The sequence below is a fragment of the Cimex lectularius genome, unplaced genomic scaffold, assembly GCF_000648675.2.
Source record: "Cimex lectularius strain Harlan isolate CLEC.00 unplaced genomic scaffold, Clec_2.1 scaffold283, whole genome shotgun sequence".
NCBI classification, from domain to species: domain Eukaryota; kingdom Metazoa; phylum Arthropoda; class Insecta; order Hemiptera; family Cimicidae; genus Cimex; species Cimex lectularius.
This window is the reverse complement of record NW_019394189.1, coordinates 123,383-144,618: the sequence shown is the minus strand read 5'-3', so window position 1 is coordinate 144,618 and position 21,236 is coordinate 123,383. Positions and strand designations below refer to the sequence as shown.

General features: G+C 29.6%; 2 protein-coding genes across 20 annotated transcripts in view; one reads left to right on the top strand and one right to left on the bottom strand.

Annotated features, from left to right (window-relative positions):
* Window positions 1-19: 19 nt before the first annotated feature.
* On the top strand, window positions 20-4,493 carry LOC106669102. 3 transcript variants are annotated; one of them, XM_014398376.2, is made up of 3 exons: window positions 20-146; window positions 3,794-4,063; window positions 4,124-4,493. In XM_014398376.2, the coding sequence occupies exons 1-3, from the start codon at window positions 20-22 to the stop codon at window positions 4,420-4,422; spliced, it is 696 nt and encodes a 231-aa protein (XP_014253862.1). In that variant the 3' UTR covers window positions 4,423-4,493. The 3 variants fall into 3 exon arrangements, with proteins under 3 accessions (XP_014253862.1, XP_014253861.1, XP_014253863.1); XM_014398377.2 differs by adding an exon at window positions 2,416-2,553 and having other exon boundaries at window positions 41-238; window positions 3,794-4,493; XM_014398375.2 differs by having other exon boundaries at window positions 3,794-4,493.
* Window positions 4,494-5,337: 844 nt separating this feature from the next.
* The window catches only part of LOC106669096 (phospholipid-transporting ATPase IA), a 37,606-nt gene continuing 21,707 nt past the window's right edge, over window positions 5,338-21,236 (bottom strand). For 6 of the 17 annotated variants that reach the window (XR_001340864.2, XR_001340869.2, XR_002910899.1 and 3 more), the window contains 22 exons: window positions 21,057-21,217; window positions 20,802-20,999; window positions 20,469-20,746; window positions 20,295-20,401; window positions 20,145-20,240; window positions 19,944-20,078; window positions 19,054-19,101; window positions 17,805-17,919; window positions 17,545-17,741; window positions 17,331-17,477; window positions 17,137-17,274; window positions 16,928-17,080; window positions 16,675-16,860; window positions 16,455-16,613; window positions 15,334-15,519; window positions 14,993-15,247; window positions 14,816-14,934; window positions 14,620-14,754; window positions 14,443-14,544; window positions 12,949-13,330; window positions 12,775-12,876; window positions 12,082-12,297 (listed from right to left, as the gene is read on the bottom strand). Coding sequence is in view for 10 of the 17 variants with exons in the window: in XM_014398362.2 (XP_014253848.1) it covers window positions 6,410-6,507; window positions 8,170-8,193; window positions 9,835-9,929; window positions 14,443-14,544; window positions 14,620-14,754; window positions 14,816-14,934; window positions 14,993-15,247; window positions 15,334-15,519; window positions 16,455-16,613; window positions 16,675-16,860; window positions 16,928-17,080; window positions 17,137-17,274; window positions 17,331-17,477; window positions 17,545-17,741; window positions 17,805-17,919; window positions 19,054-19,101; window positions 19,944-20,078; window positions 20,145-20,240; window positions 20,295-20,401; window positions 20,469-20,746; window positions 20,802-20,999; window positions 21,057-21,217 (3,132 nt within the window). In the remaining 7 variants the exon portion in view is untranslated. Of the gene's footprint in view, window positions 6,508-8,169; window positions 8,194-9,834; window positions 9,930-10,167; window positions 10,203-10,497; window positions 10,725-10,789; window positions 10,832-10,910; window positions 10,972-12,081; window positions 12,298-12,774; window positions 12,877-12,948; window positions 13,331-14,442; window positions 14,545-14,619; window positions 14,755-14,815; window positions 14,935-14,992; window positions 15,248-15,333; window positions 15,520-16,454; window positions 16,614-16,674; window positions 16,861-16,927; window positions 17,081-17,136; window positions 17,275-17,330; window positions 17,478-17,544; window positions 17,742-17,804; window positions 17,920-19,053; window positions 19,102-19,943; window positions 20,079-20,144; window positions 20,241-20,294; window positions 20,402-20,468; window positions 20,747-20,801; window positions 21,000-21,056; window positions 21,218-21,236 lie in introns of those variants that run through there. The other 11 variants (XM_014398362.2, XM_024230060.1, XM_014398363.2 and 8 more) reach the window with 11 other exon arrangements.

Genomic DNA, 21,236 nt, shown 5'->3' with positions numbered 1-21,236 from the left:
AAAGAAACATTTGAATCACATGAAAAGGTGGAAAACTTCAAGCCGACTGGTCAAAAAAAAAAAATCACAAAAAACTGAATTTCAAAAAGTAATGACTTTCATAGAAAATTTTTTATTCCTGAGTATTTGGCTCTTACGAATCAAAGGTTAGAGAAAATTTGCGTTTTAAAATTTTATTCATACAAAACTATACAAATCTGTACTATTATAAAGTGAGAAAGTGGTTTGTATGTAACAGGTAATCTCTACCAAAATCTGTTGGTTCGATTTTGATCAAATCTTTTGGTTCGATTTTGATCAAATCTTTTGGTTCGATTTTGATCAAATCTTTTGGATAGGCGTTCCTTATGATCGAAGATAAGGACACGTTTTATCTTGTTATATTTTAGTACGAAATTTTCTTAAAGTTTTGGCCCCAAACTTGCAAATAGTCACTAGACTATAACCACATAAATGAATATCAGCGCCTTTTTCAATAATATAATAAACGTTTTCAATGCTTTCATTTCGGTTAACTTTACGATTTTTATGTTACACAGCTCCATCGTTAATCTCTGATCGCTTTTAAATTATTTAAACTGAAATACCAGAAAAAAAACTTTTAAACAGCTAAATATTGTTCAAATTATAGGATTTTGTTTCTATTTATCGATTCTCTCTTCATCCTTAACTCAAAAAAAGCATTTAAAATCGATATGAAATTTGCCATCGTCAGGCAGTTTAAATTTTTGGCTGAAGCCTTTTCTTGATTTTAAATGGGGAGAATAGATAGAAGAATAAATAATTTATTCTGGGACAGGAGTGTCACTTAGAATAATATATAGGTATCGAAATATTATTAATATTTTGACACAAAAATAAACCTTGTAGTGATCAATAATGACAACGGACTTATATAAAACAAAACCAAAATGATTTATTTTCTTCCTCCCCAATGAAAGCATTTAAAATCGATATGAAAAGGCTTCATCTAGCTGGCAGTTTAAATTTTTGGCTAATGCCGTTTCATATCGATTTTAAATGGAGAGAATAGATAGAAGAAGAAGAAATAATTTATTCTGGGACAGGAGTGTGCACTTAGAATAATACATAGGTTAAAGAAAAATTATTAAAATTTTGCCACAACAATAAACCATCATAGTGATTAATGAAATAACAACGAGCTTATATAAAACAAAACCCAAAGGAGTTAAAATTAAAATGAGTTACTCTGAAAATTAACATAGGAAAATAATAATTACAGAGTGAATTTAAACTGTAGTAAATAGAATCTGGTGGGAGAGGCAGTGTATGAACAGGTATTTAAAAAAGTAAGGGAAAGAGGCACTGTAGAAAGTTAGGGGGAGGGAGTGCCAGAACTTTGTTGCACAGACCAGGAAAGACTGTTTAAAGGGGCAGGATTAGGTCACAGGGAGATGAGTGGGAATTGTAAGAGTGGAAAGAGGATTTGATTCTGATGGACTGGATAATGTAATGAGGCCGATTGATGTTAATGGCCTGGAAGGAACCAAAGAAAGATAAACCGGGAAGAGAAATAGAGCCAGAATAGGTCTGAATACAACTGTGATACCCTGGGCCTCCAGGGGATGCTGAATACAAACCTGGCACAACAATTCATTAATCTTTTTAGGTGCTTATTTTGCTCCCTCGAAATCACACCATAAACAACACACTTTACTTATATAAATAAAAACAAAAACCTATCTTTTCATCAATATTTAGTTGCTTAAAAGTATTGACAAAATATGACATCCTTTTTGATGCATTATTTATTTACCAATTATTCTTCGTCTTTGTTCTTGATAATCTAGGTTTTTCCCAATAAAGATAAGCAATTTTTAGATTAATAGAAATTTAGAAAATAACCATGAAATTAGTGTGTAGTTATAATAAAATACAAAAATACAATTTTTAGTTTAGAAAATAACAATCCTAGAAACTTTGATTTTTATGAGAAAGTTTGATCAATATTTAAAATGTTACAGGCCACAACTCATGCTTACATTCAATTCTTGCTCTCTGGTGAGAGAGTCTTATGAATCAAAGATTTTAGGAAATTCACATTTTTAAGTTTTAAATAACATGCATATTTGTATATAAAAATATGAAAAAAGGAGAATTTGAAATTAAATCTACAATTGTAATGTAAAATTGGCGGGATACAACAAATATTTTTTTATCATCATTTTTTCCCTGAGGTATATGGGGTGTTAAACCTGTAATTTGATCTTATAAACCGAATTACATGCACAAGAAAGGCAGAGAAACATATTTCCAAAAATTATCTACATTAGCGATTTTTTAATTTATTTATCATCTCAAACAGATCGTTAAAACACTCAGATACATGTCTAATATTTTTCGACCAAGTATCAGCAAAAAGTTTCGTTAAAATTTGTGAATCCATGTTTGTAGTCTCCTCTTGGAAGTTCTACTTGGACTATGCAGCCTTCTGTTCTTTCTTAAGAATTTTAATAATACGTAAACCACTGGAGATGTCAAATGCAAAACTGACAGATGAACTGAGCAAGTATAGGTGGACAAAAATTATCGGTAACAATCAAATTAAACATTTTTCAAATTAGCAGAGATTTTATTTAATATCATTATGAACATGAAATTATTAAACTCTTGTCTGCATTTTTTAAACTATTACGAGCCAGTTTTTTATTTCTTTACTGAAGTAATTGTCTAAGCACAAATAACATTCCTGGGTATTTTATATAAAATAAGTCGTTTAAATGTCAGATTTGAAATTAACAACTGTTCTATGGAGAAGAAAATTCTTTGACTGCATATTATTGTATAAATTATTACATTCCTTAACTGATTGCCCATAACTGCTTAACCAAATTAACTTTCATGTTCATCTTCTCATTCCAGAAGTCATATAACATTCTCCATTGATTGCCGTAGAACTTCCAGTGATGCCAAATTCAGTTTCATTTTTTATTACCAAGAACAACAAATTTGTTAAACTCGTTCAAAAATATAGATATATTTACTGTCAGTTTAAGTAATTTTAAGCAAATTTTATCATTAATATATTTAATTTATATTGATGATGATAATTAATAACTGATATATTTCAAATTGTTTCAATTCATTTTAACTTTTTTTAAATAAACATTTCTAAATTAATGTACAGTTATAAGCCTTATACTTTTATTACATAAATTTGTAATAGAATTCTATTATTTACTGATCCGTTATCATTCATGATTCCTGATGTTCTTTATAATCTGATTTCTGCTATAAAAAGCAAAATTGTTTCATTTTAATAGAAAATGAGATTTAAAATGAGCACAATCTTTTATCACAACAAATAAATAACATTCCTGCAAGGATTCTATAACAACAAAAAACTTTAGTTACCATATTTATAATTAGTCATCATTCTCAGCATTTTGTCTATTAAACTTTGACAAGAGATTAATCGTTCTTCTCATGATTTTTATCCTATTTGTGTGAGTCATTACACTTTACTTTAAGATAAGAAAAGAAGGCAAAAATAAGTTGTATTTTTGTTTGTTTGCTCTACTTCAGCAATTCTCTGCATATATTTGTATGATCTTTCTTACTTAACTTTTATAATCCATTATTTGTCGTTTTAATTCAATTAAGAGAATCCAAGCTATTTTATTTTTTGTGGCACATATTATCAATAAACATTATGTTAATGAGTTTTGTGGTATACCATGTAAGTAAAAGGTAATAAATAAATAAATATTAAATATATATATTTTTTTTAAATTTACTTCGACCAAGATAATAATTGACGATATTTTTGTAGAAACATTGTCCCAAAAAAACCATGTTTATATTGATAGAAATAAACATACTGAGAGTACTTATGATTATTTGTCGGATTCAATGTCATTATTTTCTGACCAAAATTACAAGAATAAAGAATTAACACACCAAAATTATAATTTTCAACAAAAAGTATTCATTCAAAATGAAGATGGAGTACCTTATTACGAAGAAAATTGGGATAAAAAGCACTCCAAGGATGAGGTTTTTAACAAATGGGTTAATGAAAACACAGACAAAGTTTCAAATGGTAAAAGTAAATTATTGTTGAATGAAGACAAAAAAAAAATTTTTAATTTTAATGAACAAGATTTGAACCTGGACAATCAAGAAATATACTTGTTCGAACCACTAAAGTCTAGGATTGGTTGTGAGAGAGTTGTTAAGAGATTAGACCCACAGACGACAACTCATCATGCTCCATTGGAAAATGTATCAACTCCAAGCATAAATAAACCGTTGGAGGAACAGGTGTCGGAAATGTTAACTATATTCTATGGCAAAGATGGAAAAGGAAATGTTTCAGAAAAGGATGATCGTCTATTTGTCGAAACTCTACTTCAACTCTTAGCAAATATTGTACAAAATGAAAATAAAATTTACGGTTGATTAAATAAATTTAAACATATTCCAGTTAACGTAAAGAAGCTTTATAGAAGAAGCTAGATAATAAAGAAGCTTTTATATTAAAGGATAATAAATTATTTTATCGAATTGATACAACCTAAATATATGGAAAAATTTAAAGATTTCAAATAAAATTAGTTTTCAAAGCCCTTACAGTGTAAATTGAACGCGCATTACTTGACTCCAAAGAGTGCGTGTAGAATGCCACTTGCATTTTTTAGTAATTGAGTCTCCTGTTCTGATTTTCAGAGGAAACATTGTTTTATAGTATGTAATACTGTTAGTTGTATATAATGTTTTGGTCCCCTAAGTGAATTGAGAGTGAATGTATAGAATGTATGTACAATGTATTTTCAGAGGAAACATTGTTTTATAGTATGTAATACTGTTAGTTGTACATAATGTTTTGGTCCCCTAAGTGAATAGAAAGTGAATGTATAGAATGAGGGCTAATAGCAGAATATTGAGTATCCAATGACCCTAAATTATTTTAGTCATATAATATGTGTGAAGGGTGATGGAGGAATATCGATACTCCACCAACCTGAGTGAATAGGAAAGAAGTGGGTCTGAATCTAGAAAATGATTGCATTGGGGGTTTAAATGACCTAGCTATTGATAGCCCCTGGAGACCAACTTCAGTGGCTGCACGGATAAAACCAAGACCTGGACTACAATATCTGGGGTGGGTGATTGTCGAGGCTGTATCAATAACTAATTAAATACATAATTCAACCAAAATTTCTTTATTTTCAACTGATTAACTAACAATAATAATACAACAAACAGTAAACTATACATAACGATAATAATAACAATAATAATAATATAAATATTTTAACAATTGACTTCCTATAAATAATGTCTTCTTTTCTTTTTTTTCTATAATTTATATGTTGATAAAAACTAAAAATTGCAAAGCTTTGAGTATAAATTAAACAAAGAAATAAAATAAACTGAATATTTAAAACGACTAGTTAGTTAATTGATGTTTCATTTGATGATCACATTTGATGATATTAATTAATTAGATAATTTTAGAGTGGTTGGAATGTTATTAAAATTGTAAAAAAGAAAATAAGAACTTGGAACGAGAAAATAAAGGATTTTTTTTTTACAGTTATGAAAAGAGTTCACATTACAACGTATACAAAATTTAAGTCACAAAAAGTGAGATCGTCTATATTCGACATGTTTTTTGGGCACGTATTAAGTAGCTTAAAAAAATAATTCGGTACAATTTGTACACTCACTTTATTTTTTAGTTTATTAGTTTATCAATTTTTTCTATCTTTCTTAAACTGTTTTTTTCTTAGTAATCTGAGTATTACAAACACACCTGAACAATGACAAACTGAATACTTTTGTCAATAACACAGGTCTTTTTTTATCAACAAATCTATACTATATAAACTAGCAAATTCACAGTTAAAAGTATTTGATTAGTTTTTTTAGACATTCATGTACAAATTAAAACTGTCTCTACTATGCAGACTTTTGAAAATATCCAGTTCAAATTTAACAATAACAACATATGCCTATGTTCCCAAAGAACATACGATGCAAAGATTTTAAAGTAGTTATATTTAAAATTGTAAAATGAGTTAGATTAAAAATGATAATATATTTTTATCTTTGTTTTTGTCTCTAGAGAAAGATTTTAAAAAAATTAGCACAACCACTGTTGCGTTTTCGATCTTGATAAGTTTTATAAAATAATAATGGGAAGAAGAAACAAATATATAAGTACAATGTGTAACTATGCAAACAATTCCACATTTCAGTAATGACTTAATAAAGAAAAAAAAACTGCATTCTACAAACACAGGTATGAATAAAAAAAAAAAAAAAATGCCCTTCTTTATCCTTTGATTAGTATAAAAATTCAAGCAAACGTCATAAGATTTTTAAAAAAATCCTCACCCTAACCAGGACTGTACTTACGATTATAGTTAAATTAATCGAACAATTACATTCCTCCTGGCTTTGGGATGTTAGTATTGTAAGCACGAATGACGTCCGACTGTGTAACTGCCCCACCTTCTTCTTGTGAGAAGGCGAATCCATCTACATTCAGGAGAAAGAATAGAAATAATACACATTGTAATTAATTAATATCATAAGCCAACATTAAAATAAAAGTGTATAGCAAGAGCAATTTTTGTTTTGCCCAATGATTATGGTATTATAATAACAGTGATACACTTCACACTATTTTAAACATAAATTGCAAATTGAATAGTACTTCTGAAAAACAAATTTAAATTTAATTTAAACTTTCTAATTATTTTTTTTTTTGTATTGTTAACTGGTAAATTCTGGAGCTAGATAATAAAAATCTAAAGGATAGCTTCTTTTTTTCATCAATAAATACCTTCATTATTATTGCATTATATGGGATAATTGAATATTCATATTGCTATGTCTCCTTCAAATTAGTATCTAATTAGATGATTGGTGTAGAAAGGAAAATGAGATGTTCTGTGGCCTAAAAATCTTTTATGTTTTGGGCTCACTGGTTCCTCCTCAGCACCAATTGGGTATCAATATAATGGGAATCTGTAACTATTGGCTGGGCTACAGCTCACTTCAGAATAAATGAAATATTTTTACAGCACAGAGCATTTGGTTTTCTTTTCTCCGCCAACCATTGAAATTTAACAGTACAGTAAAACCTCCATTATCCAGGGTCTGATTATACAGGAATACTATTATCCGGGCCCCAGGTGTCCATATACATATACTATGTATGCAGGTACATATTTAGCATAGCAACAATTAACTTCTGATTTGAAGAACACCATCATTTGTCTTTTTCCTATGAAACTCCCACCGGTCTACCTACATTGAACACATTCGTTATGGCCATCATTCTGGAATGAAGCACTAATCGTTTCCCATTTACAAATGTCATTCTAGAACATTGCACATCTTCTAGAAATCACCCGCCCACTTTCAAAGCAGGTTGTTGGGCCTTGGGTGTACTTTTGGAATTGAATCAGCATTACAGGCCTTTAGTGTCGCTTTGTCAACATTACTGTCAACCATATTTCGTTTCGGCCTTTTTAGAAGTTTTTACGAATGTTTGGAAAAAAATTACCAACATTTTTAGATTTGATACATATTAATAAAAGTAATATTCACTTTTTAATTAACACATTAAAAAATAAATACCATTATCTACTGTTTTTGATTTTCTGTGGACCCCCTCCCCATCATACCATCAGAATGGAGGTTTTACTATAATTGATTTTCTTAATTAAAATACTTATTTTTTTCTGAAAAAGAACATTTTATAAAGATTAAATGACAATCTGATATATTCATGCTTTTATTTTACAATTCAAATTTAACTTTGTGATATCCAGGTTATTTGACGTTACATCTTAAAAGTAATGAGATTAATCATTCCAAATTTATAAATTAAGAGAGTTGTTATTAATCGTTATTATTAAACATTAGACATCAGATCATTTCATGCAGAAAACTAAGACTTGTCACAATAATTGTGACGAGGCTTTCCTGACTTGGAAATATTAATAGGTGTTAAAAGTGGCGTAAGGTATTATTTAAGCATGATAAAAAACATAAACAAATAAAAAACAAACAAAAACAGTCAAACAGGAAAATACAGGACCCCTTTGGTGCAGAATTAGTTCTCGACATACAAATTAGAAAATTAACATCAAATATAAAAGTAAAAACTACCATATTGTTCACAAAACTTACAATCCAGTGACTGTATGCCATTTTCTGGAAAAAGGAGTATCAATATAGATCATTTTTGCATCTAAATCATCTATGAATATTTAACTGTAATTGGTGGCGATAAGATATTGTTACACATTTAATTTAACACAGGATGTTTTTTTGTTAAAACAGGTAGTTATAACATAAAAAATAGTTAAATTATAGCCTGAAATGAATAAAATTCAAACCAATAGAATGAAAAAACTGAAACAAAATAGGAAAAAATTATAGAGGCAATGGCTGCAACTGGTTAGGCGATAATATGGCGCTCCTCACTTTAAGGTAGTCTTAAGGGTAATCGTTAAAACTAAGATATTTTGCTGAACTATTTAAATTTTACATCAAACATCAATATTGGTCATACAGCTGTTTTTAACATTTGTACATTTTTAAGATGTAAATTTTGAATATTTAATAAATGTTTTAATAAATAAACAAAATGAAAACCAAAATTATCACTGAACGTGTGACATATTTTTGGGCTTTTTCATATTGGACAACAATATAGTTCAAAGGAAATTCCTAAATCCCCTAATATTAGCTTGTTTTCAATAATCTTTGCTTGTATAATTCTAATGTTTTCTTTTTTCTTCTAGCATATTAGCTGTGTGTGTATGAATAAAAGGGTCAGGGGTGAGTGGGAATCGAACCCACAACCATAACAATAAGGGGTAGAAGGGCAAAGGGTTATCACTCTAACCATTCAGGTACTACGGTCCCGTCATTTCCCACTGGTTTTAAGGCTGTGCTTAAAAAAAGTGTGCAAATCCTTACTAGGATACTAGACTACTTCCCTCTACTTTAAGTGTATCATCATAGTAATCATTACAACTATCTGTTATGTACAGACTTTCTAAAAATTTATACAGTTTTATAAACATAAAAACAATTAGGATATTGATACTTATTTACACTAGACTGCCAAGCATATAAACTATTTTGATCCCTTTTATTCTAATCATATTCCATCAGAGCAAATATACAACTGTTTATAGCAATTTATACAATAAAAAACCAGCCGTCAGATAAGTACGCATAATAGTTTGTAACTTAATTCTAGTTTTGAATAATGAATACATTTTGTGAAAATGTGCACCCTTCAAACTCTAAAGATAATTTTATCATTTAAATGTTAATTAAAAAAATTTAAAGTATAAAAATCCTCAATTTTTGTTTTAACCAAATTGCATTAAGTATCTACAGTGATTTACAAAGGACGACATATTATATACAAACTGAATATTTTAGATCTGACTCACAATGTACAAGGTGCCAAAAAGAAAATGTGAGTTGTCAAATCAATCAGTGCTATCAAAACAGACAAACCTTTTTTTTTACAATCTTTTCTGGATCTTATCCATTTTATTTTATTTCTTTACATATTTTAATTCAGGATATGCCAATTAATTTAAAAATTCCCAATGATCTAGAATAATATCGCAGTTGCAATAAGTTAATTGTGAATATATAAAATATTACAAAAATCAAACAGAATTTTTCATTTTTCTTCTGTTAACTGCTACTTTTGCCAAAATGTGTTATACAATTAACTTGTAAACACACTGTTGAAATATTGACCAAAAAGTAGCAGGGCACAGCAATGAGATTGTGACATCACATTAATTATACAAAACAGAAACTTACGTGATAATTCAACTTCTGTATTTCGCCTCTGTGCAGTCGATCTTAAGTGAAAAACGCTCCTGACCCCTTTGAGGAGTCTCGCCGTTTCAGTCATCCTGAATTAATTACAACCCAATACTCTTATTATGTACAGATAAGTAGGAACATTTTAAACTGTATATGAGTTATTTTCCGCCGATTTCAATCAAAGTAAAATAAAGATAAATATTAGAGGTATTAAAAAAGAAATAAAGAGAGAAATGCATGCCCAACCAAGTCAGGAAAAGCTGTGCTTGTGTACTGAGATAAAGCAGGCATGACAAACTTTTGAGTACCGTCTGAATTTGTACTTACACGACATTACCAGTTGTCCAATGGCGTGTATACTTCTAAACACAATGAATTGTACATTTTTTAGAAGTTAATTAAAACCTGCTTTAGTTTACTTAAAAAATAAAATTAAAAAAATAATAAATGCATTTTGCGTTGAGGGAATGTGGTTATATATGTTTGTGCTATATGCTTTAAAACGAAATAAATGTTTCATTATTTTTTAAACTTTGATTAAAAAAAAGGAATATTGTGTTTGATGAAATGACTTTGAATGTAGATTTTACAAAAGTCATGCACTTTTTAACATTTCTAATAAGGTTAAATACTGGAAATTGGTGAAAAAGCATGCAATCAATTTAAAAAATTATATTTTAACAAAATGATAAAATAACAATTTTGGTTTAAAAAAAGTTTATGTAAGTCTTTATATGCACCATTCAGAATGGTAGATCTTATAACAGATGATAATTATAATGTGGCTTTGGTAACGCAAGAACTACAAATTTTTGTAAATAGTCCTTTCAAAGAATATCTAATTGAATATCCAAGCATTTCCTTGAGTAAATCCTGTGGAAAAACTTATTATGTATCAGTAGAACAATTCAATTTTAAATATTAAATTCAATTTTATATAAAGACTTACTGATTAAGCATTAATGGACTATTATCTTTTACTTGTGGATAGCTAAAAATTAAAAAAATCCTAATAACTATTAGAGGGTAGAATTAGGATTTTAGAGATTACTAAATTTAATTTGATATACTTCTGTAGACTTTGTTGTTTTATCTGTATGGATTAAAGTTTATGGTAAACTTTTTCATGTCCTGCGAAACAATTAAACAGAGTGCAAGCTCAAAAGTTATTAGGGCTAAGGAAATAATAAAACTTTAGCTGAAAACAAATTAATTAAAGTCTATTTAAAATTAGATTTTTGACAATCAAAGGTTATCATCAGAAAGTTAATATTTTTCACTTTAAATCCATTATGTTTAGTGGTCTGATTGACTAAATTACATATTTCAATTAATTATTTTTTTATGTAAGATCTTGGTTGAAATGATAAAGTTAGTGCCACAAGCAGGATTTGAACCCACGACCTTCGGCTCAATAGGCCGCTGCTTCTAACCCCTTGAACCCCCATCATGACCCATCATGACATCGATCCCCTCAGATACCAACTTCTCATCTCAACCTACAATAATTTGAATTTTCCCTTTTTTGCCACATTATTAAGCCAAAAGGTCGTGGGTTCGAATCCCGCTCGTAACACTAATTTTTCAACTCAACCAAAAACCTTAGATAATTTTTTTTAAAAACATATTTTCCATCTTCTTAACATCATCAAACTTGTTGAATTTTTTAAAAGAATAATAGCGACTAGATGCTTCAACTTTCCTAATCATTCTGGTTTTTATTCTTTTTATCTATCAGAAACTTTTCAGCATTTCAACAACAAACAAGAATAAAGTACCAAAAAATTACTAAATCTTTGAAATGATCATCCTACTTAACTCTTTTGTTTATATTACACTGATTAATTTATTACTAGATTATAAATTGCAACAAGAATGTCAATGGGATTTTTATTCTAAAACTCTAGTGAGAAATTGTCAACTAAATAAATTTGCATAGTATCATAATGTATTGTTACACCAACCTTGTTCATATCACTCTTCAGTGATCATGATAGTTATTATTCGAGTTTAAACAAAATATCAAACGCAATTTAAGCTTTAAATCAATGTAAGATTAACCTCCTCACTTTTTTATTTCAAATTTAGACCCAAAACCAGTAACGTAGCAAATATGAGAATTGGATGACCTTAGAAATTAGCCTCTGCAACTATTTAATACTTAACATGTAAAATAAATTAACTCTTTAAAAAATTATCTCCCCACATTTTTAATGTTTTATTTTCCAATAAAAACATAAGCAGAAATTCGTTACTTTTTATTAAAATGAATTCAGTATTATATTTACAGTTATGTTCATAATATATACAGGAATTAAATGGCACTAAGGGCAATATACTTTTCTTTCTGCCAAGTTTTGTATGTACTGGGAAAAATTCTTATCTTGTTACTTTTAATCAGGTTCTTGAATTGTGTAGCCCGAACGCTTTGGTTTTCTCTGTCTACTCTTTAAACAACTAAACAAAAAAACAATATAATATTATTCATATATCAAGAATAGAGTTTGAATGGTATAAGAATATAATGTATGGTACGTATCTTAAATTCTTTTAAAGGCCTACCGACAAAAACATTTTTGTTTAATAATCAGTAACTTTACTTCAATTTTTTCTTACTCGCTATTAGTTTTGAAAATTGAATGTAAAGTTATTTCCTTTAAAATAATAACCATCTTTGTATTTCAATGTATCAACTCGTTGAACTATCAAATTCATAAAGTGTCTAAGATCAGTCTTAATTGCCCACATAATCATCATCAATATCATAAGCACCATCATCTCAAGGACAATTATGTTTTAAAAAAATGCACAAATTTTTTGGGTTTTTTCAGGGATAAGGGAACATTTAAAAAAATTCACTTTCTAATTTCAAAGATCGCTTCCTAATTTCTTAAATTTCTTACAAATACGTATTAATTTTTCAAAACTTTTTACCGTCAAAATTCAGTTCTTCTTCTCAACCGGGTAGAGAAAATCCAGGCCATGGGCCAGACTAGTATTTCGAAGATAGAATTCTATCTTGTTCTTGTTCAACTTCTGTTGAAGTGAATTTTCAATGTAAAAAAAATATATATATATAAAGTAATTTCTCAGATTATTGTCAATAACCTTTGAATTTGTCTTGATCTTCTGACACCTTCTTGTAGAGTTGAATAAGATCTACTTTTAAGGCTCATATGTTCTTATTTATTTCTTTGACATCCTAGATCTAGTGGGGCTTGTTTGTGCACCAGTTTTAGATGAGGGTGATCTAAAAGGGCTTCTGTTTGGGCTAACGGAGGGGCTTTTCTTAGATCGGGAAGCCATTGACACATTGGGATGATTATTTTTTGATTTTAGTGGGTTGGAAGAACTGGGATTTTTGTAATCAGTTATTAGTAAATTTAAATGAGCTGTCATTCTTGGATCTTCTCTTAGCATCTTATGCTTAAAAACAAATTCAGGGTGTGCATCACCACTTGGAGGATCGGCTCCCTGTGTCGTGGGTGGGCTATTAACAGAAAATGTTGAAATTATCTGATGATCCTCTTTGATAGTCTTACTGACTGAAGCTAAGTTTTCTTTTATTATTTTTATTAAAACAGTTCTTTTTATATGGTTTGATCCTCTTAAATATAATTTTAATCTTTTTGAAAATTTTAGAACACACTTGTTTACCAACACATCAACCCTCATCAAAACAACTTAACTATCACAAATTTAACATAGTATACTCTCATGCTATACTCAAAATATACCATTAACATAATAGTAAAATGATTTTTGAACATGAAATTATACTTTGTATGGAAAAATTAAAAAAACTTTAGCTTTTACAAACTCAAAAATAAGCAACAATTGAGAATATAACAAATTTTGTATGTTATTATTAGCAGCATTCATATAAAATGTATGTATTGTAATTCATTGTCAATTCATATCTTTGTTGAAACATTTTTACAAAAATCAAAACTAAAATTGAAATCAGCGTATTATTTTATTGCAAATTACAACATGCACATCTTTGCTTTCAGTTTGAAAACTCAGGACAAAAAGCAGATGAGGCAATTTGAGAAGAATTGAAGTGAAACAACTGAAAAGCAAAGGTTATAGTAAGCAACCGAAAATAGTATGAAACGAGTGAATATGTGTACAACAGAAAATTTGGGTTGCATACTTTTATTGGATAAAAAAAAAACCTTGCCCACCAAACTCCTCCTACATGGAACAATTTCTTTTTTATTTTAAACCTCTGAAATTTATAATCTAAAAATTCTCCAAGATTATCGAGTGACGTATTCAATTTTTTGAAATTGTTAGACCGATATTTAATCCTGATAATTCTTCCTTTTCAAACTGTTACAGTTGCATTTTAAATTTCTCAAAAGTTGCTTCTAGGTTATTAAATTTTGAAAAGAATGTAATAATTTTTGGTTCAAAAGAACAAAAGAACCAAAATATTTTAATTTCATATCCAAAAATGTTAACAAAAAAGAAAAAAACCTTTCCTAAAGCCATGCCAAAGGAAGATAACCAAGCCAAATCCATTATTTTATATGGATGTGAAAGGATGTGAACAATTAAAACTTGGTAAAAGATAATTAAAAGAGTTTAACTACTTACGCAGATTGTTTTCCTTCTTGCAATAGATTTTTTGGGTCTTTATTTTTTATTTCTTGCTCTCTAACAGCCTCTTTAAGGGTCTTGAAAAGAGTTCTTTGGATTCTAAAATTATTTCGAAACATTTAGGAATGTACATTTTTTATCAATTGTTTTTGTTTTTAAATGATGATTACTTACACAATAATAGCAATATCAGGAAGAAGTGTTACCATTGGGATAATAATCAAGCCTAACCAAAAAGGAATTGCTGTAAAGAGCATTATGTCCATGCCGGACATTATGGCTCCAATAGGCAATGTTGGCCACACATGACTAAAAAAAATATTTATGTTAAGAGAATACAATTTTAGGGATATGATAAAATTTAAAATACCTGTAAGCAATTACGAACATGAACCATGCAGCAATTGAACCCCAGATTGCAAGATGTGTGATAACTGTCCAGAAGTTCATATGCAGGCCAGCTTTTAAACAAACAACCACCACTACATACTGCAAATAAAATGTTGCCTTTATACCCATAAACATTTTACAAAAATTAAAAACTTACCGTGTACACAAAGTTTCCTAGTACTAGGTATCCACCCTCCCTTCCATTCGGCCAAACTGTGTCTTGTTGAAGCATCCACATCGGCAGCCAGAACAATATTATACTATGTACTAAAGCGTTTCCAATCCATATCCAGAATGTCAATACACCAAAGTTTGGCCTGTGACTGTATAATTTTGGATAACGAAGCATAACATCAGCTGAACACACTTTGTCAAATAATCCAATCGCAAAAGGAGGGAAAGCTGTGAAAATCTAAATATATTTTGCAATTTGTTTATAATAGAATAAAAATAATTAATTTAAAAAATAATTATTGTAGTATTTTGAATGATACATACAACATTGTACATTCCTATGGACCATCTTTCGAACAAAATTTGCCCAGACCAGCCAGAATATATTGCAAACCAAAGCTCCATTACATAAAGGCAAATATTTTTGTAAAAACTGTATAAAATTATTTTAATCATTCTGTTATAATTCCAGGATCCATGGACGAATAGCAGTTTTATAAGAAATCTGAACTGAAAAGGATTAATACATTTTTTTCAATAAATAAATAAAATAATAAAAGGACATAGTACAGGGAGGATTGAAAGATTGAAGATGGTGTGTAGGCAACAACAAACCCACTAAAAAGGCTCTACACCTTATGCATAAAATAAAGTGGTAGGCAAATTGTTCAAATTTGCTAAATTTTTCATGCCTGGTGCTGACTTATCATATTTTATTTTATTCTAAACAGGAAAAAATCCTTGAAATAAAGTGTATATAAAAGTAGCTCAAGGAGGTATCTCAAAAGGATATGAATCATTGTATCCCTTATGGAGATTTAAAGGCATACAAGAAACAAATAAAAAATGATTACGTTTTTTTATGGATTTATTTTGTTAATGTTAGCCAAAACTCATATTCAATGTACTGTATTTTTCCTCATTGTTATGAAAGGGAACATGGGAAGGAAAAAAAAACCCAGGGGTGTTAGTTAATGGGAATTAAACCCACGACTACAAGCTGAGAGTTCTCATGCTGATCACTCTGTTACCACGGGTCCTCTAGGAGTAGAGTTTGAATAAGGAAATCTTTAATTTGCAAATGATGATTATAGGAAATAGTGCTAAATTATCTGTCAACCATGTGGTGAACAGTTCAATAGTTGCCACATTTAAATTGATTTATAATTTTTAAGTAAAGTGTGGTTAAAATATTAGTGACACAAGGAGACTTGAACCCATGACCTCCGGCTATATACCCTGGTGCTCTAACCACTTGAGCTGCTGTGACTTCGGTCCGCTGGGACACCAACCCCCTCAATCTACAACTTTTTCAAGTTTCCTTCTTTTTGGCATACTTTCTAATATCATGCAAACATCAAATAAAAATCCACTCCATGTGTTGCCGAGAATCGAATATGATTACACCAATTTTTTCCTTAAACTTAAAAATTACAATAACGTACTTGTGCAATAGAATAGTCGGATGCGCAAGCTGCTTGAAGGCCTTCCTGGCCAGATATGCCAATCCCGACGTGTGCTTTTTGTATCATGGCTACATCATTGGCACCATCACCTATTGCTAGCGTTACACCTTTTGTATTGCTTGTTATCAATCCCACAACCTGAAAATGTCCACTGAGTTTAGTGATGAACAAATACAAATTTAAAAAAAAAAAAAATCACCTCAGCTTTTTGCATAGGCGAGACCCTGCAGCATATCACAGACCTACAAGCTAAACACATTTTAAGGAAATCTCCTCTCAGTTCAGGTAACAAAGCATATTTTAAAGAGAGCCCATCTATAATAAGTGCAAACTGACCCGCAGTGTCTAATGTATTTAAATTATGAAGAATACATTCTCTCACCATCTAATTATTAACAGAAAAAATTTATTTAATATTATAATTTCTCAGTCAAGTAAATTATAAAACATACTTCAAGAGAAGTTTCATTTATTATTATTAGGGGTTGGCCTTGTTGCAATAATTTACTAGAGTACCCAATGTTTATAGCAGTCTCTTGTTTATCTCCTGTTAATACCCAAAGATTAATTCCAGCTTTAATAATTGCAGCAATGGTTTCTGGAACCTGCAATAAGTGATCGATTAAATTTCAATTATAAGTTTAATCAAGAGATATTTGACCTTATCTTGAAGTCTGTCTTCAACTGCAGTAGCCCCAAGAAGTATTAATTTTTTTTCTATTAACTCACCGGCCTCTTCTAGTTTTAATTCCCTGTTTTGTACTGCAATTGAGGCTTCATAGTAAATTTTATTCCAGTTCTAAAAATATAACAGTTACAAAGTCATATTCTACAATATACTGGAAATAATCTTACTTCGTATTCTTCATTTGAAAGCTCTGCCATGGCAAAGCACAGAGTCCTTAGACCTTCATTGGCAAAAGCCTCTAAATGTTTAAGCGTTTCTTTTGTATATTGCTGTCCACTTTGAGCTAACCTGTCATAAATAACTGAATCCGCTCCCTACACAAATTTCAAATGTGTGAAGTAAACATTTACAAAACAAAAAGTGAATTTGTAACAAAATTACTTTGCAGAACAATATTATTTTTCCTGAAGGCGTCTTAGTTATAACTGACATTCTTTTCCTAGCACTGGTAAATTCAATTACTTGTAAAATTTCATATGTCTCCCTCTTTCCCATAGCTATTATTTCAACTGAATTCGGCAATCTTGTATCAAAGGCGAAACCATAATTTCTAGCCCCTTGAAGAAGTGCACTTTCATCTGTATAAACAACATGAAAATATGATGCAAAATGACAAGATTTTTTTTGGTAATAATTATTACCTGGAGAAGATGCATGGTACAAAACTTCACCAGAGGGTGTTTTCTCAGGAATGACTGTATGGCAAATTGACATCAGAGTTAAGAAATCTCTTGCTGTACTTTGTTGATTTATGCTCTGTGGATGTAATTTGTACTTATTATATTTATATATTATATTTATACTAATTAGAAAATAAGAAGATAATAGTTCTGACGATAGGTTGTTAGAATGTATAGGGATGAATAAAAAAAACAATATCTGTACAATCACCAGAGTTTTGGATTGCAAAAATTTTCTTTTGTTTAATCGGAAAATTGTCTAATTAATTTATTCATTTTATCTTGTTTTGTTTTATTATTTTGCATGCAATCAATTTATTTGGAGATCATTTATTTTTATTTAAACTTTTTAATAGAAGAAATTTGTTTAATTTTTTTTGTATTCTACCCATTTTTTGGGGGGAATAAAATTTGAGACAACCTGAAGGGCCTTAACCCCGTAACGTCTTGGCCACTTAAGCTAGTACTGGTTTGATGTTGTATTTAAAGAAATTATTTTAAAATATGGGAATTCTGTTCTAAATTGAATAGGTAATAGTAATACTGAATAGGTACACTCAACAGGTCAGTTGTGTGTGAAGGTGTTTTGAAATATTGGCAGGGTATACACAAAACAATTGAGGCTGATCTAATAAAAATCACTCATCAACTGTCAAAAATTAAGGATGTTTGTCAGGCAAATGACCAATTACACATATTGGGAAAGTGAAAAGTGCCAAGTACACAATGGAAAAAATGCTCTTCATTTATTTCTTCTAAAAGGTTAGTGTGATAAAAATAATAGACAGAGAGTAACTGACTATTAGGGGAAAAATATAACCTATGAGCATATGATGAAGTAACGAATTAATAGATTTGTTTCAAGATAACCAGCAAAGCTAAAAAATTACATTGGAACAGGTTTTTTCTGTAAAAAAACAGAGGAGTTGAATCATGAATTAAGTAGCTAATTTCTTACTCACCTTATAATTACAGGTTATGGTTTGTTAAATTAATGCTTATTTTTAAACCACATTAAATGCAAACCGTCTATAAATAATAGACAATATATTTTGTTGCGAGAATAGATTTTTAAGGATCATTTGTTGTTACATTTTTACTGTAACATAAGGCTTTTATTCCTTAACAAATAGGAGCTAGGAAGGATAAGAGCAGAGAAGGTGATTTTATTTTATTAAGCCTCAGACGCAATTTTATCCATCAAACTCACCTTTTCTGCCTTCTCATCAGGCTGATGGTTCGGCATTTCTGTTATAGTCTGAAAACAAAAAATAGTGCTTGTACAACTGTGTTGGTTGTTTTGGATTTTTTTTTCTTTTTGAATGTTCATTTGTACCCTTCTTCATTAATTGTAACTGATTCTAAATTAGTTTACATTAAACTCAAAGGGTGCGTACAGAAATGGCAACCAATGCCAATAGCTTCACCACAAACTTACCAAACGCAGTTCCAAAATGCTGATTAGTTTATGAGAAACGAAGTCACCGATGACCTCATTCAGTCAGGTGATCATTGGTAATAATTATTGTATTATTTTACTTTTTATATTTTAACCGGAAGCCACTAGCCAGTAAGATATTATTAGTCAATGGCTTGAAATCTGTAAACCAATTATTGTTTAAATAATTGACAAAAAATTTAATTTTTTGGATGAATTATATTATAATTTAGAAAGTACAAATAAAAAAGTTCCATAATTTTAAACTAAGCCCTATCCCTGGGTAAAGATTTCGGTTTTATTAACTTTATGAATTGCTAACCATTTCTGAACGCACCCAAGAGTAGTTAAATAATCACAAAATACTATCACATTATAAATTTCTTATGCCAGAATATTATTATACTAAATATAAATATTAGAATGACCTATGTAATATTTAGTTTTTAAAAGTTAAAGAAAAAATATATAATTTTTTATACTGGTTCAGCCAATTGAATTTAATTGATACATTATGTTCAGTATAATGATAAGACAAATAAGATCTCAATATCTTAGGCCAAAAAATAAGATTTGTCTGTAATGTAGGAAATGTAATAAAACATATAATAATAATAAAATATTAACAAGGGCCCATCTGGAAAATTTTGATTTTTGTTTACCTTAATAAGAGGATGAGATTTTGGGTTTTCATTTTTACCCACAGCATCATAAATGACACCAGCCACCGAGCATTTCTTGAACTCCATTATATTTTGAGTTAAAGTACCAGTTTTATCGGAAAATATGTACTTAACCTTAAAACCATTCGATTGAAATATTAGATTTATCTGTATTTCTATGTATATAAAAATATGCTTTACCATTCCTAATTCTTCGTTTAAATTTGATGTCCGAGCCATTGCAGGAGTGTCTGATTCTAAATGATACATGTCTAAGTCCATATTTATAAAGACTGCCTAAAAGAGGTGTAATCACTAATAGGTTTTTAATTGGCAATGCTTTTGTATTACCTGGACAAATCTAACAATTTCTAATGTCACTTGAAGTGAAATTGGAATAAGATTGTTGTACAAAATGAGAAAGGTTAAAAGGTTGAAGGCGAAGTTCTTTCCCAAATCTGTTTATGATAAAAATTTTTTTTTTAATTGTGTTTCAGACATAAATATTAAAAAATATTTATTTACCTTTAATTCCGAGATACCAGTAGGCCGAATTGTTTTGTCTTGTCCATAGTTCATTGTAAAGGGATGATATCACACACAAAAATATAAGTAAGAAGAACAACATAACTACTTGGGTATTTGTTATTTTATCGACAGTTGATCTTTTAAGAGGTACCCTTGATGAATTCACCATCAGTTTGGTCTGGGCACCAGTGTAAATTACTGCTCCAAATATCCAGCTAGTATTCCTTAACATTGCTCCACGAAGAAGAATTTTTTCAGGACCCAGTGGTAACGTACTACATCAAATATTGAATTATTAAGAATATAATTGATTTCGAATAATGGACTTACCGCTCTCCTTCGATTGTGATGTTTCCAACAAACTCATAAATCATCTTGTTGGGTTTTTCACACTCTATAGTTGCTGACAGTTGTGAAAGCATTTGGCTGTTCAAGTATGTTGATGTTATTGGTAAAGCTTGTCTTATTTTAAGATTTGTTTCCCCATCTAAATTCATTGTTTCTATGTAGCACATACCTTGTGGCTCACTATAAAATGACAAAACATTCTTATTTTTTTATTTTTTTACACACATTATTTTTTACCTTGTAGATATGACTAGAAGATCTGCAGGGAAAAAGCAGTTGTTATTCACCTTGATGATATTCCCGACTTCAACATTTTGCCATTGTACCTTAACCCATTTGCCATCTATTAAAACTTCAACTAATCTGTTATTGGTTTCATCATCAGCTTTATGCCTTTTCTATAAAATAGAAAAAAAC

Excerpts from the sequence above, each read along its gene's own strand:
- LOC106669102 (XM_014398375.2), top strand. The coding sequence starts at position 20 with ATGAAAAGGTGGAAAACTTCAAGCCGACTGGTCAAAAAAAAAAAATCA. Across the intron at positions 147-3,793 it reads TTGGCTCTTACGAATCAAAG|AAACATTGTCCCAAAAAAAC; the intron begins GTTAGAGAAAAT and ends ATATTTTTGTAG.